Genomic DNA, 16,474 nt, shown 5'->3' on the forward strand with positions numbered 1-16,474 from the left:
TCGCACCCAGCAAACCACAGGCTGGGAACTGCTAGCAGTGTCAGAGAAACTTGTGACATACGCTATAAATCAAGGCCAGAAAATAAAAGCAGTAAAAATCATGTGGTAAAGTAGGTGGAAAGGCAATTCCTGCTCTAACAGCTTTAGCACAACCAGAGCAGAAATTGACTCTTTTCTCACCTGATTGTGACTTGTAGACACCATTAAACTTGCAATATTAAATCCCTGCTGAAATTACAATCAAGAAACACACATTTGCTGTGAGTACTGCCAACTGGAAATGTTCTCGTAGAGGGCCACCATCTGGCACTCGTATCAGAGAGGAGATGTGGTACACCACAGACAGCTGGATGGAACAGAAAGGAATGTATACCCAGTCTTCTCAGGGAGACGGTTTCTCCTGCATGTGGGCTTTTTTGTATTTGTGTGTTTTAAGCCTAGACCACTCTCTGACCCTCCAGGGCGACACTAAAATATGAGAACAATGTTTGAGTCGGAAAGATTTACCTGAATAGGGCAACAAAACTTTGTAGTATTTTAACTGTCACAATAGTGGATCGAAGTCTGAATATAGCTTAATGTATAGTTTCTCTTGTTTGATACCTCCAGAAAAGCCAAAAAACACGTGAAGAGCGAGCATGATACAAAAACTGAAGAAAGAAAGAAACCAAAAAGCAAACAAACAACAGGAACAAGCGATGAGAAGTCGCTGATGGCTCACAGGAAAGAAGGCAATAAAAAAACCAGGGGGACGCACAAATTTGACTTAATTTCTTTACAAATGGAAACTTAATAAACTGCTTGAGGTGTTTTTCCAACAGAGAAAGTACAAAATACGGTGAGGGTGAAACGATGAATGAAAGAGCACAGGAACCGGTTCAGTATGATTTCTCTACTCTGTATTTACACTAGGCTTTCTGGAAAGACTAAACATATTATTGATGTATAGATAAGAAAGGCACTGACCAAAAGCACTCCTGTACCTTGCTGGGAAATTCATTATTCAAAGTTTAATTCCTTTCACAGTGTTTTTCCGTGTTGCTTGGTTTCCACCTCAGACGAGCCGCATAGCTTGCAAAGGCATTGTGCTGCGATCTCTCTACAATACACCAGCTCATGATACTACTTCTGAATGTCTCCTCAGGCACCTCCAGCCAGAGCTCCTTCACATACGGAGTCTTGAATTACACCTAGCTTGGCCAGAAAGGTACTCTCTGGATAATTTCTTGCAATTGTCAGTCATGACCAGAATCTGATCTCATATGGCTGCCAACTAATCGTCAACTCTCTGGGATTTATATATCAAGATGTGGTGGAAAAAGCAGTCTGGAAAACAAGGGAGAGACCGGCAGTGGCTTCTGCAAACACTCAGTGATTCAATCACACTTCTGTTGCGAGCTCAATGGAAAGACCAAGAATTTGGGCTCAGGAATGTACACCTTGGCAGATGATTCATCACAAAACTGATCATGTGTGCGTAAGAGCAGAAGGTTACGACCATCTCAGTCTTAATTATAAGAACTGCCTCCCACACAATAGCAAATGACAAGGCTATGGCCAAGTGAACCTTTCATAAAATAAAATAATAAATAAATAAATAAATAAATAGAAAGAAGTAGGAGCATGTCTTAAGCCTCTACCTATGATCTCCACCCCCTATTTGCACGCCAGGCTCTGCACACTGCCACCATGTCTCATTTTTATCACAACAGCTGTTTCAGTCCTCTCACACCTGCTGTAGCCACCCTGATGTCTGAGCCCATCTCTGAAGAACCTCTCTAACTGATCACCAACATACCTCTTCCAAACTGGTCAGACAAATTTGGCATTGATAACAAGCAAAAACAACAGAAAAAAATCAGCCTGGAATTTGTTAGCTTTTGAACAGAACATATGGCCTTCTCATCTTGATCACAGTCATCCAGTTGTTAATCAAGGATATAACTTCCCCCACACCATTGCTTTCCTGAAGTCACATGCTTATTGTTTTCTGCTTCTAGAGTGTGAAAAAAGAAAATTAAATTTGACAGCAAGTTAGTCATTTACCATAAAGACACTCTCTTTCCCATACAATATTCCTACAGCTGTGGGTTCTTACAAGCATCAGTGCCAAATACCTTGCAGAGCTTCCATTTAATTGCACATAATGATCCCTTTCCCTCAAACCAGGTCCAAACCACCTCCTTGCAAACCACTCAGCAAGGCTCCAGCCATCACGGACTTCAAAGTTAACTGACACAATAGTTCAAGTTTTAGTTCAGAAAAACCTGTCTTGAAGAAAATTCTCAACTCTAGAACTCTTTCTGTAGGACAGTCCTAAGTCTTCTCCTGTAGAGGGTAAATCACCAGCCCCATTTGCCATAGAAAAACCTGTCTCAAAAAGTCTAAAAGCGTTTTCCTGGACAGCTATCACTAAAACGAGGTTGGTGTGTGCTAGCTATTCAGCATGCAGGAGGCAAAGGGAAATGATGATCTAAGAATAAACAGTTGAACAAATGGAACAACCTAGTTTTTAATTCCCGCAGGTTTTAGTGCAGTGTAACACATTTCCTAACCTCTTAACAAAAACACCAAATCCTCAAAATTACTTCCACTTAAGAACTAGTTGGTAATCACTGCCTTTACTGTGGTGCAATAATGCTCTTAGAATAAACAAAGCCTTGAAAGCTTCTGCTTTGAAGCCTCAGAGGATGTAATTCAGCGCCAATGCCCAGACCCTGCAGTGACTGGTTGGTACACTTCAGGTAACAGATAATATTCAGAAATCATCAATGATATTTCTTTCCTTCAAATGACTTTATAATCTTTCATAAAGCTTTCAAGAGTTAGAAGTTTGGTATTTATCTGTAAAACAGAGATCAGGCATATGACAGACGTTAACCCAAAATGCCCAAGGTCATTTACCATACTAATAGCATCAGGCAGCTTTAGTTGCTGCCACCTCTGTGCTCAGGACACGTGAACGTGCACTCCCACTCTCCCAACCTTTAGCCATGTTCGTGGAAACACGACTTAATCAATAGGGCATAGGTATGAACAGGACTTCTGCACTCAGTGCTCCCTGCTCACCAAGCTGCTACCTCCCTCAACAGCAAATACCTACTTTGATATCTGAACTGAATTTGAATAGAGATACTAAAAGTACTTCATGGCACTGTACCCTCCACACTCCTCCGCCTGCTTCTTTCTCCAGGTTTTACCGCTTGCATAGTCTCTATATTACAAATAAACAGAAAATTAATTATTCAGCTTCTAATTCCCATTGCATGCTGATGTTTATGTAATTGAAAACCATATAATTGCTTTGTGTTTTTAACATCCCTTATAAATATGGATTTTTAACACAATCCTTTATAGCAAATTAGCACAGAATATCTGGTAATGTGAGATGGAGTATGAGTTTGTTTGGCAAGCTCAGGCAACAGCACACAGACTAAAGACTGGCATAATGTCTCTCACCACTTCACAATTTTCAGCAGCCAGAAGAAAATCCGCTGTGGTGCCCAGCTTTCCGAGGAAGCTTCATCAGACTCTGCGACACAAGTTTTAATGCAAGAGCAGCAAAGAAGGGAAAGCTATAATTCAACAGCCTCATCCTTCACAGATTTACAGGTACTGAAATGCCTGGCTGAGGATAAATCTCAGCTTAATCTAAAGCCTGGCAAGAAACTTTCTTTTTTGTGGTAATCCATTTGCTTACCAAGTTTCATTTACTAGTTTTAGATCAGGCAGTACGAAACACCTTTCTTCGGAACGCTGGCTGGCAACCTGCTCGGGATTTAAAAATCACCCTGAAGCGATTTATGCTGCACAGTGAATACAGCCCACTGACACAGCAACTTAAGTGCAACCTGCAATAAGGAAACAAATGCCATTTGCTTCAGCTGCAGAAAGTTAACACTCCCACTGACCCGGCCAGGGCCAACATTTGGAAGGAGTGGGCATGAGACATAGTGATGTCTGGTACACACACTTTGATGTTAATACCGCCTCAGTTGTGAGGTGTCCCCCCCCAAATTCAGTTTTCCATACCCTTATTTCTCCTATAAGATGATATAAAATAATATTTTCTGTAAGGCAGATTAAAATTGTAGTTATGCCAGCACAGTAAAACCACTTATAGAAAAAAGGGAATTACTCTAAGCAAAGATTTCTCAAAATAAGAGACACAAACTGCCCAGACCCATCAAGGTCCTGCACACATAGGGTCACCTACATTTCTGAGGGCAATTCTGCATTTCTAGCTGCTCTCCTTCCTGCGAGCCAAGCGCACAGCACCAGCACAACTTCTAGCTACAGAGACATCTGGCTGACCTGCATTTATTCTTGTTGAGCAGACGTCAGTCAAACTTCTCAACAGACCATGGTAACCCTGCTCCAGGGGACTGTCTACACTGAAAAAATGCTGCTTTAGGTCAATTACATAATTGATTGTGTATTAAACTGCTACAACATCTGAACAGAGGCACTTTTACACCTGGTCACATTGGCTTTGCTTGTGGCTTTACATTTGAGTAAGAATACATATACAAGCTTTGACAGAGCTCACATGTCACAAATTATTCCCAGATATAACTGAAGTTGTGAAAAGATACACGTTTTAACCATGTGCAAAACTAGTTTCATCTGGGGACAGAGTTGTAGCCTGACATTTTATAAGCCACTTCTTGCAACTTTGCTGCTGGCAGCTGCAAGGGGAAAAAAACAAACCAAAAAAACCAAACCCTACCCCAATGTCTGACACACAGGATGCTGGGACCTGTTTCTCCCACTCAACACAGGTCTGAGCAGCAAAACTGGTCTTCTATTCAATTCCAGTGCTGCACAAAAAGAACAGCCCAACTCCTAAAGAGCAAATAAAGAAAACTCTTGTGCTCTCTGCCCAAGTCACTGTGAAAACTGCTGAATATAGCAAGCTTCCTCAATAGTTCATGGTGGGAAATAATTTCTAACTAGTGGTTACAGGCACAAGAATGCCAGACCAAGACTCGTCAAGGCACTGAAGCATAAATTAACCTCAGACTTTTTGCTGCCGTGGTTACTGCAGGCAGGTGTCAAAGATAGATTTAGGCTGAAGCATTATCACTTAGCTAAGATTAATGTTAATAATCAGGCTAAAGAAGAAGGTTTGCCATTTGACTGAAACTGCAGGGCTGACAGGCCAGGTCAGGAAGAGCCATGCAGACCAGCCCCCAGCTGGACCTGGATGCAGAATTACAGGTTGGGACAGGCTGGTCTGGTGAATGAGCGTCAGGACTAGAAACAGAAGAGACAGACAAGCTAACTGCCACTCTGCTAGTGAGAGCTTCTCTTCAGTACTTAACCCAGGAAACCTGTGCTGGGGCTCCTCCCTGACACGTATTTGCTATGACAACTACCACTATCCAACAAAAAACAGGTTGCCCCAGTACTGAAATTGTACTAACAAAATTTAAAGTTTCATTTTAAATACAAACGCTATAATCCTTTTCTACAATAACTGCAGAAAAAGCACTTGGTCACCTTACCTGGGATTGATTTTGTTGTACAGCAAGTCAAAGATTAACGCCTGTGCTTTTTATTTTAAATCCCTCCATTGACAGCAAAAAGACTACGGGTTGGCACCTACGGTCCAGCAACAGAAGCCTTCTGCACAATCAAATGACACTGACATCTATGAAAAGTTAATGCAATTCAGCGGCCAGGACATGGCGTAACATGCCAATACATATGGTACATTTCAAACACCTATATGCTGTTAAAAACTTGTGGGAAATGTATTTTAAAGGAATTGATTTTTACTAACGAAAGCTCAAGAAAGAATTTAATTAGCCTCAAAAACAACAGGGAAAAAGAATGTCCTTTATTTTAAACTTGTCTTCCTCTAGCGTGACATTTTATCACTTGTTTTTGCATTTTTGAAGCACTGGCAAAGAAAGTGGATATTCATGTCATCACCTTTTCCTGGAACTGTTAATTAGGCATAAATGCCACAAAGCGAAGGTAAAAGTATCTGGACACAACTGTTAAGAGCTCATATTTCATTCCTGCACAGGTGAGAAAAAACCATGCCATTTACAGTCTCAATTCCCAGCTCTCCTCATCAGCCACTGGCGGAAAGGAAAGTAGCTGATATATAGTTACTACCTCCTGCCCCTACTGTTTTTGTAACCAGCTTGAGAACCGCAATTTCTTCCCCAGCAACCAAAAAAAAAACCCGAAACCACCAAAAAGCCATTGGGGATTACAGCAAGAGTCTAATAAGGCACTTCCATAAGAACAACACTTCCATCATGGGAGTAAGCTTGAGAGAAGGCTACCATCAGCATCCTAAAGTACACCTGTCTACAGAACAGGCATAATATCAGCTGGAGACACAAAGTCAGTTCCCTGTCCTTACTGTCTTCAAGGGTAGTTGCCAGATCCTCTTTTTCTTCCTTTTTTCCCCTGCTAGAGCTGCTGACAAACATGGTGAGCCCCCAGTGATACAACACCTTGTCTAAGATTTGACCTAGGTCATAAAATTGATTTTTACACTAGCCAAGTCGTTATCTGCTGATAACTGCTTTGAGCTTCAAGCTACAAAAGGTGGGCTCAACAGAAGATCAGGTGAAGAGGCTGGACACCTCCCAGATCTACAGATACCCTTTTAAGCAAGTTTGTTGTGCATTTGAAGGCCTGAAGTCATTGCTTGTCTATTGCAACATTACAGTTGCTCTTATTAGAATAGCTGCTCACCAAACAGTGGTAACTTAACATTTTGGCAGCATGTTTATTATCATTTTGCCAAAATGCTAGGCCAAAGTGCCTGCAGGAGCAGCATGCTGATCCACAAAACTATTCCTCAGGTACATATGCCTGTTCTGCAACAAAACCCTGGCATCTTCACAAGCTGAGGGAGCTGCGAGATGTAGCAACTCAAACCCATTTGTACCAGCTGCCTGGACCTCTCCCTGAGATCCCCACATCTATTTTACACTACTTTAACTGCAAAGCCTCCACTCATAGTGAAGTAAGAATTCCTCTCTCAGTCCCACGCTTCTGAATGAGTCTGTGACCATCTACAATAACATCTGTGTTATTATCTGCTGATCAAATGAAGCGATCAATAATCAATTTTACAAATAACAGACTGGCCTGGGAGGCAGCAGGGACGGTGGAGTCCACATGGGGTTGAAGTAAGTGCACAGATGAACTTACCGGTCATCTGAAATATCAGTGCCCACTAATATGAGTATCTGCCTACTGTAGCTCACCTTACCTTTTAAGTCTCCATGAAGATGGATTGATTGTTTTTCTCGACAAGAACCCTCTCAAATAAATAATCTTATGAGGAGAGAAAAAGGCAAAGAAGAAGAAGCCTGGACTTAATCAGGGAATGGAGGAACAGAGAAAAGAAGGAATTCACAGCTGACAAAAACATTTCCATCTAGCAAGTGTTATAGAACGAGGATATTAGAGAGCTAAATATGCTCAGGCAAAGCCTTCATTTAATAAAACACTCAGTGACATTTTATTTGTTCCTTCCTTAAATTTCTACTTCTATTCAGTCTACTTCTGAATATTAAATTCCTGCTGCAGGCTGAATCTGGGCTAAGGTGATGCACAATAATTGCAAGTTGAGCTTCAGTTTAAAGACTGAGTCAATAATGAGTCACAGAGACTCAATAAAAGGAAATGTATTCAGCTAGGATCAGACTACAGAGTTTTGGGATGTCCAAGTGATACCACAGCATTTGGGAATTTCAGAATTTCAATTTGCCATGTGCAATGCAAAGTACAAGCTCCATACGGAGTGGGATGTTCTGGGAGCTATTTGTATTTCATAAATTAGGTTTTGTGGTATTTCACTGAAATTTAGAGTATGTCTGTTCCACTTGGCTGTCAGTTCTAAAACCCACTTTGCATTGCAACTCAATCATGCAAATACCAGCAATGGGCCATAGCGTTTACCATTACAGCCAGTCCCCTTCCAGCTTTATCTCACCTATACCTAAATCCACAGAAATTATCATTACGGAATTTATATTATCACTTAAAAATTAATTTTAATAAGTCAGCCTTTTAAACTGTTTTCCCTTTGTTTGACACAGGGTCAGATTTTTCTTTTTTAGTATGCTGCCAAATTTTTATAGAATTTGTACATGCAATAGAGGAAAAAACAGAGACTTCTGACAACTGTGTGTGCTTCTAAATCTGTTAGCAAAATCCAAACACAAATTCAATGAAAAAATATGCAAAAATAAAAAAAAAAGGAGGTATCCACATGTGCAACAGTGAACATTACCAAATACACTGTAGAAACACAGGGCAGGAATCAACTTCAGGACACTTGCAAAACATTTGGTTTATAACTTGCCCACAATGGCACTGTTTACTAACACCGCAGATCTAGAAGCGTAGGAACATTACTGAAGCCAAGGGCCTCTCTACGGCACCACTCAGAGTGAATATAGACTCGCAGCAATAAAACCCCCTTTCCTAGGCAACGGGGTTAAAGCTAATAAAGGTATTTAGCAAACTCAGGAGGAAAGAAAAGAAGGGCCATGAAAGGAAAAGGAGTTAGAATTAAAATACCTAGTATGCTTTTATCGGTGTTAAAGCTTTCTAGACTCAAAGTACAAAATGGAGGATAAACTAAAGGAAGAAGTGCTGTGAAGACACATTTAGACTAAAAGCAATTAAGAGAATAAATTAAAGTCCTAGAGCTGAACAAGTTCGCATGGTTGTTGAAAAATTTTAAGAAGGAGGAATTCCCTTCCAATTGAGCGGATGCCTGTTGCAGAGCAGGAAATCCCCTCAGTGAGAGGCGGGCAGGAGTACACCCAGAGTAGCTGCTGTGAACGATTACCACTGTCAGCTAATTCCAGGCACAGGGAGAGATCTTAAAGTAAAAATAAGAGAAAAAAGTGTATGGGGGAGAGGAACTTCCCTGGATTAAGATTCATTAAGGAACAGGAGCAGAAATTTCCAATTCCTAGAAAGAGCAATTCATAAACGCCACTCGTGTGGATTATTGAAGTAATTACATCCTCCATCCAATCCCAAATTCAGGCACATACTTTGATGAATACAGCACATTTCAGACTAAAGGAAGTCTGGCCATACTACTTCAATGCCGGAAACCAGAGATGACCACAGTATAGCTGGGGTGAGATTAAAGTTTACCATGGCAGCTACAAGGGCTACAAATAATTACTGTTGGGAATTAAAGAAGAATTATTTGATTTGCTGCTAGATTGTCATAGTTTAAGTTTTTAAACTGACACTTTCCCCACGACATACAATCCTTTGTACGATGTGCAACACTCAGTGACAAGTGCTAAGGAGAAAGCAGGGCAAGAACTTGTTCTGAAAAATTTGACCTTCCTCCCATTTTCACAACTAAATCCTGGGGCCTCTGTCTTCCTCTCCTCAAATGAATCCGCCCCTATTTATGACCAAAATTAATCTTTATAAACCCACGGCTTCAGACTCGTCTCATCTCAAATTGCAGCATGCTAACAAACTACTACTCATCAAGGATGGCACATTTTGAAGAGTTCCACATCAAACCTGGGTCAGTATGTTTTTCAGTAGGGGGTCACATTCCTGTTTTCCTAGCCTTCAGAGTGGCCCTTCCTGATTGAAAGGATCTTTATGCATGGAGGAGTATTTGACACAAATCAACCTGATATGCTACTGGAGCTTTCCAGTAATGACAGCAGGATAAAGGAGGCCTTTGAAGTTCAAGGAGGAGTAGGAAGAGGTGTTAATTTAAAAAGCTTGTCAGTATACCCAAGAGCAGAAGTAGAGCAAAGTACCAATTAATAATTCACACTTCTATTCCACATGTTATTATAGTATCTCAAAACAGTTTGCAAACATTGATTAAGTCTCACGACAAGCCCCTGAAGCAGACAAGCACGGATGAAGCTCTAGTCCTGCCAGCTAGGATGTCACTCTGGGAGCATTTCGTTTAGCCGATCTATGCCCCCTCTTCCCCATCTGTTAAATGGTGATAATGACACTATCACAGAGTGGCTCAGATGCTTAGTGATTTCTAAATCAACACATTTTTAGATACAAAAATAGCACACAAGTGCAATCTCGTATGTCAGACTACACTCAATTACACTGAACTAAAGCTACCACATGTGACATGATAACATAGCTAGTGGGAAGAAAACCCTCTATCTTGATTTTATAATACCCTACAGAATTGCTTTGCTCTGTCACTAAGTACACAGAGCACTTGAGTTCTAGTTAATGAGTAGGATTCTTGGGTACTGTGTTAACACAAACCTCTTTGTAATTACAGTAATTAGATCTCCTATAGAAAGAATTGTGAGAAATGAAAGACTGTCCACAGTAGCTTCTAATTCTCAATTAACACAAAGTAGCTGGTGCGTTTGGAAGCCAGGACAGACGTACCCATAGCTGCAAACTCCAGAGGGAATCATCATTTACATTCAGATGGGAGGTTTAATCCTCGCTGTGAAAGACAGGTACATGAGCATTGCCCACTTACAGATGGCAAAATGGCAATTCATGGAGGCTCTGGGCTGCCAAAGGGCAAAGGCAATCACACACGCTCCCCATAACCAGGATTTCACTCTGGGAACTCCTCATTCCCAACCCTGTATTTGGACTCCTTTTTTTTAACAAAAAAGCGCACAAACGATTGCTGCTCTCATTCTAATGACAGGGAGTTCCTTCTTCCTTGTTTGGGGCTTTTTCATACATAGAATCACAAAGTAGTTGGTGTGTTTGGAAGCCAGAATTACTTTGCTTAACCCTCTTACGAATTTGACTTTTCCAGAAGGACCAAGGATAAAGACAAAAGCAACGGCTTTATGAAATACAGCTCTTTTCTTCTCCTGAGCCTGACAGTCACTTCCAATAGCAGATCATCATGACAACAAACAACCTGGAGGCAATCCAGCCAATTAATCTGCAGAGGAAGCAATCATCCCAACCTTGGAAAAGAACACTGCTGCTTTAAGCTTCAGAAGCAAACGGAAAAAAAAAAGAAAAGAAAAGAAGAAACCCAACAAGAACCCTTGCCACCCGCATTAATCTTATTAGACTGCCTTAGGCCCGCAGTGAAAAACAATTCAGCCCTCCGCGGGGGCGCAGCCGCGTTGCTGCAGCAGCAATACCCACACGCCAGTCCCTCACCAGCCCTTTCCTGCCCCCCAGGACAGAGGGTAGGGGCAGGCCAGACCGCTGCTCCGAGGCTCTGATCTCAGAAGGGCTGTGTTTCCGGGCTTCGAGGGAGCCCTGCAAACAGGCCAGTTACCAGGATGACCCCTTCAGCCCTAACATATGGAGCCAACGGAAAGAGCTCATAGCTTAGGCAGAGGAATGGCACAGAAGAGACTGTCGCATACCATTGCTATAAACCCTGTTTGTTGGCATTTCTGTTGTGTATTTTCCCTCTTCCCCTGTGAGCTGTCAAGAATATTAATCACCATGTTAAGCTCAGAATTATTTTCTCTTCCACAAAGGACTAAATCACAGTGCAGCTAGATATTAAAGTCGTTCTCCTTCAGTTTCCCTAATTTCTTCTTCCTTCATTCCCTGCTTTCTCTCTCCATGTGTCCTGCTTTCTATAGGCCCAAGCACATTGCATCTCCCCTGCAAATATCCACCATCTCCCATTTTCTGCTTGCTCTGATCTCTCATTAGTGACTTAGACATGAAAATAGTTAGGAGCTGATGCCCAATACACCTAATTTATTAACCTCACGTCATTTGTAAATACTTCATGTTTTATAAAATACTATGGTATTAAGTTACAGGAAACAAAACCGAGGAGCACTAGATGTAGACTTCTAAGTTAAAAAGAAAAAAAAAGTCAGAGGTTGTGTTCTCATATTCTCACAAGACTCAATATACAACAGTTTTTAAACAAAATTTTCCTCATCCTTTTCTCTAAATAGAGACAAGGAAGGGTAGGAATAAATTGTTTCGCTGTAGACTTGTCCTGCAGTGAAACATGCTTTTCAGAAAGTGAGCAATAAGGATCTAAAGCTTTAAGCCTACACAGATGTACTCACCTGATAAATACACAGACCACTGAACTACTTCAAACTGAAGTTTTATTATTGATCCCTCTGGGTCCACTCCATCTCTCACAGAAGTCACTAAATGGATTCCCAGCAACTTCAATGAGTACTGGATCACAGATTATAAGCATTTCCTGCAAAAGTGCATTTTTACTAGTCTGAAAAAGTTACCAGTCTTCTGAGCACTGAGAATGAAATGTATGCACGCACGCACACACACGTTTCACTCTCATTATTTGCAGAATTAGGAAACAACAGCTCTAGCCAACACAGAGCAAGCCAACAGAATCGTCTTTTCTACTGAGCCTGTTCCGTGTTAATTGGAGTTGGTATAATATTGCAGGATAGAATAAAAATCCTGTGCCTACCTTGAGGGCTTTCGCAGCTTTCTTCATCGCTGTTGTCTTGACAGTTATTTTGACTGTCGCACACAAAGCTTTTATCAATGCAAAGACCATTTTTACAGTGGAATCGGGCAGTAGAGCAAAGCAAGGGATTTGCTGCTGCGAAAAGAGAAAGTGAGATCTTTCATTAGAAATTCTCTTACCCAGGCAGTGAAATAGCCGTTAAGCAATCAGCTACAACAGGTCACAACAGCCGGTCAATTCGCTGAATATATGGGAGTAACTTGGCAATTAAACCAACCTCGTCTCTCTAAACAGAGCGCGCTGAAATTTCTAATTCATGCAAGATTCATTACAATTAGCAGAGATTTAGTCCACCCACAGTTGTGATAAGCCTTCTGTTCACTTTCATGAGCGCCCCTACCATGATCACTGTTTGGCGCTCAGCATTTGCTCACACTCACGACAGATGGAGGGCAGCACTGCCTACCATAAATACTGCCTGTTGCTTCCTATTACAACAAACTCAATGGAGCTGAATTTTCATATCATAAGCCAACAACCCTGGCTGAGAACTGCCAGGCAGTGGCTTATTTACCTCTGCTTCTTTTCCACCTTCCCCATTCTCCTCACTATTGTGAATTGATACAATGGCAATGCTGACATGTGTTTGAATTTCAGCTCCTTTTTAAGGGTGACATGCACATTACAGTAGCGCACAGAAAGTCCTTTCATATAAGGCTCGCTGTTGCACACAGAGTAAAACCGGAATAGTATTTAAGCACACTCATTTAGGTAGAGCAGTCTCCTCACCCACGCCAAACCCAGCAGTAAATATACTGCAAGATGCTATGTCTAGTTTCATTTAAAGCTTAAGCAGTGCCGTTTTCAGCACTTCTCGTAGATTACATCACAGCTTCAATGCATCTTACTGTTAAGGAGGTTTCCTTGATATTCATTTTAGTTTTCTAATTTCATCCCTCTACTCTTAGCTATAGCCCAGCATACACAACTATACAATCCCTCCTTGAACAGTGTTTGCACCCTTCATATACAGCATATATAGCCTTATCTTCTAACATAGTCATCGCTTAGCTGAGATATGCATAATTTAGCAGTTTTTAATATCTCCTCATAAATCAATCTCTCTGTCCCTTAATCATTTTTGGCACTCTTCTCTGAACTCCTGCCAGTTTTTGGTAATGAGGTGACTGAAACAGAACGCAACTTTCCAACTGAAAACCTTAAAATAACTGTTTAGATGACTTGTCTGCTTCAAAGTGCTTCTCTGCCACAATAACAAAGGGGATTACAGTTCCCAAATACTAACTGGCTTCCTATTTTTTATTCTTTAGAGAGCTGCCTTTAAAGAGTTTTTTAAAAAAACAAACCCATGAAACTTTAAAATCTGCCATGCATATAACCTGCAGTATAGATAACAAACGCTCCCAATTCATCCAGCTCCCCAAAAGCATGTTTATCACAAACATGCTAAATCTCCTTTGGTCTGAAACTGCTGCACACTTGCATAGCACGTTGATTTTCCAGGTCACTTTAGGGCCTCCAGTGTTGTTCCTCTACATAAACAAAGCAGTGACTAGACACTTGGATATGCTAGGAAATACCAAGTGTGTGCTAAATGGTATGGAGAAACGGGGAGATCAGCAGCATGTTATCATCAGCTGTAAGGTCCTACTGGAGCTACACACTACGAGCTCATGGGAAAGAATGTCATTCATAACCAGCTCCATGAGCTGGTGCGTTTTCAGTTGAGAACATGCCACTTGACATTTTACCACCTCAAGAATATTCAAGGCACTTTTGTCAAACCTTTTTTCTAGCCTACTTCTTTAAGCATAACCCAAAGTAATTTTGTTAGCCTTCAATCTTCTTCCTCTAGCTTCACTTGCTCCGCAGAGGTGCAATCTCCCCGCCACAGTCCCAGGGCCCAAATCAGACTCTAGGCCAACAACAGATGGCACCTTAAGACAGTGTTCATGCTGTGGGGGAAAGCAGACAAACAAGAAAGGCAAGTTCTCCAAGAAGCAGACAGTGATACATCACTGTAAAGATGGCCCCTTTTGTTATCTTTGAAAGCTGGTGTCTGTTGTCCTCCTCCTGACCTTTAAATGTCATTAAATGGAAAAATTCATAGTGCTCCAACAAGAGAATGAACAAGTATTTCCTGCAAGCTTCTGCCTACAGACCAATGCTTTTACCAACTCGCGATAATAGCAACAGAGCTGCTGGATCGAACATAACCCTTCCTTTCTGCTATGAAACATCCCTGCTAGACTTACAGATACAAATGGGTCTATGCAGCCACACGCGGGGGTTTTAGCCCCAGTCAAGTAGTACTTCAGATGATGTGAACAAGCAGCTCAAGTTAGTGCATTGGCAGGCGTGTCTGACTTCGAGAACCTCCTTCTCTTTCCAAGAACCTCTTTCACTAAATAACCCTTTATTTGGTTTTTTGTTGCTTGAGAACATCTATAAACAGAGAAACCTAAATGTGCTGATGAACAAATAAGTCATAATCTCCAGTGACAAGAAAGAGGCGAATGAAAATTAAACCAGTTTAAGTTACATTTAACATTTGCCCAATCTAAGTTACATTTGAGTAGAGAGAACCTGTTCAAAACAAACATGTAGCTTAAATCTCATTTCAAAGTTACAATGGGGCCTGAAGTATCATATCGGCATTATATTCAACACAAGACTGAGCTGGACCTTAAAAAAAAAAAAGACTGTCATTTACAAAGAGAAAAGCACAAGGATCATCTGGGTTGTAAACGACAGGGAGAATATTTGACTCAGAAACTGAAGTCTAACGAACGCTTCCTTTCTAAGTAGTATTAATTAGTTGAAAGCAAAAGAAGTGAAGCAGGCTGGCACTTACTGCAGTTTTCCTCATCGCTGCCATCGGGGCAGTCCTCGAAGCCGTTGCACCGGAAGCGGCCAATGATGCAGTGGATCCCACTAGCGCAGGGGAAGAACGTGGCACCGCATTTGGATCTGGCTTTCGCTGGTAGAAGATACAGACAGAAGAGGGCAAAGATGAGGGAAACAATTTACAAAGGTTAGAGATACTTTTGTAGCAGTACAGGTTAGGGTACTCTAGGCAGTGCTGGTGGCGCCGATGTTAGGTGCCTTCCAAGTTCCTATGGCCTGCTTTCAACTGCTTTAAGTTTTCTTTTTTGTGAGATTTCACTTGCTTGAGATGAATTTTTGCCAATTTGTATGATGTCCAGAATGACTGAAACATTCAATCTTAAAACAAGTCACATGACATCTCAAACCAAATTAAATTTGCTCAACACTCTGCAGTACAAGCTTGTAAATTTGGCAAGCAGGTACTCCTAACTGTCCCTTAAAGACTCATGTGAATTTGACCAATTTAGAAGCATTACAGGAAAAATATTAAAATAGAAGGATATACTTCACAGAAAAAAAGAGCAACTACCTCCTCTTTTCACGGAAGTCTGTTGTAAATGTCACTGCCCCAGGCATAAGTCCAGGAGGCAGACATCCAAGTAAGTCCTCAGGTGGCAGACCACAACCCTTGGAGGCAAAGGTCTAGCTGGACTAGCCATAGCTCATACACACACCCCCAAATCTGCAATGCCAAGTCCACAACCACTAAATAGCAGCAAAATTCCAGATTTTGCACATCACCAAGCTTCTCTTGCTTGCTCAGAGAAGCCAAGCAGTGACGAACCCAAGGTAGACAGAGATAATGAACATGACAGCCAGTTCAGAGAATTTGGGATCTGGAGGCAAACTTGGACAAAGACAGGTGTACAAAGAGTAAAGAAACCTCTAGAGAAGGAAAGGAGGAATACAGAGCTATCAAGCCAGTTACTGCCTTTTTGAGAATAAGAAGCACAAGAGACCTTCATTAAAGTATTGGTCAGGCTGCAAATATCAAACTCAAAAATGAAAATGCTACAATTAACACCGCCTTTATTCAGCACAATTTATATAAAATTGGGTGCAAAAGGAACGTGAGTTATGTGAACTGCATCTCTTGCTGTACTTCTCTCTATCATCCATTATACAGCTCTTCAGGACAGAAACTACATCCATTTCATAGCACCAGCA

At 41.3% G+C, this 16,474-nt stretch overlaps 1 protein-coding gene across 2 annotated transcripts in view; it reads right to left on the minus strand.

Moving 5' to 3' along the window:
* Positions 1 to 16,474, minus strand: part of LDLRAD3 (low density lipoprotein receptor class A domain containing 3) — a 111,420-nt gene that overhangs the window by 42,529 nt on the left and 52,417 nt on the right. Inside the window, exons 3-4 of one of the 2 annotated variants that reach the window (XM_063333767.1) lie at positions 15,273 to 15,398; positions 12,398 to 12,529 (exon numbers count right to left, since the gene is read on the minus strand). In XM_063333767.1, coding sequence (XP_063189837.1) covers positions 12,398 to 12,529; positions 15,273 to 15,398 — 258 coding nt within the window. Of the gene's footprint in view, positions 1 to 12,397; positions 12,533 to 15,272; positions 15,399 to 16,474 lie in introns of both variants that reach the window. The other variant, XM_063333766.1, reaches the window with a different exon arrangement.

This window comes from Chroicocephalus ridibundus, chromosome 4 (genome assembly GCF_963924245.1).
Source record: "Chroicocephalus ridibundus chromosome 4, bChrRid1.1, whole genome shotgun sequence".
Taxonomy (NCBI): domain Eukaryota; kingdom Metazoa; phylum Chordata; class Aves; order Charadriiformes; family Laridae; genus Chroicocephalus; species Chroicocephalus ridibundus.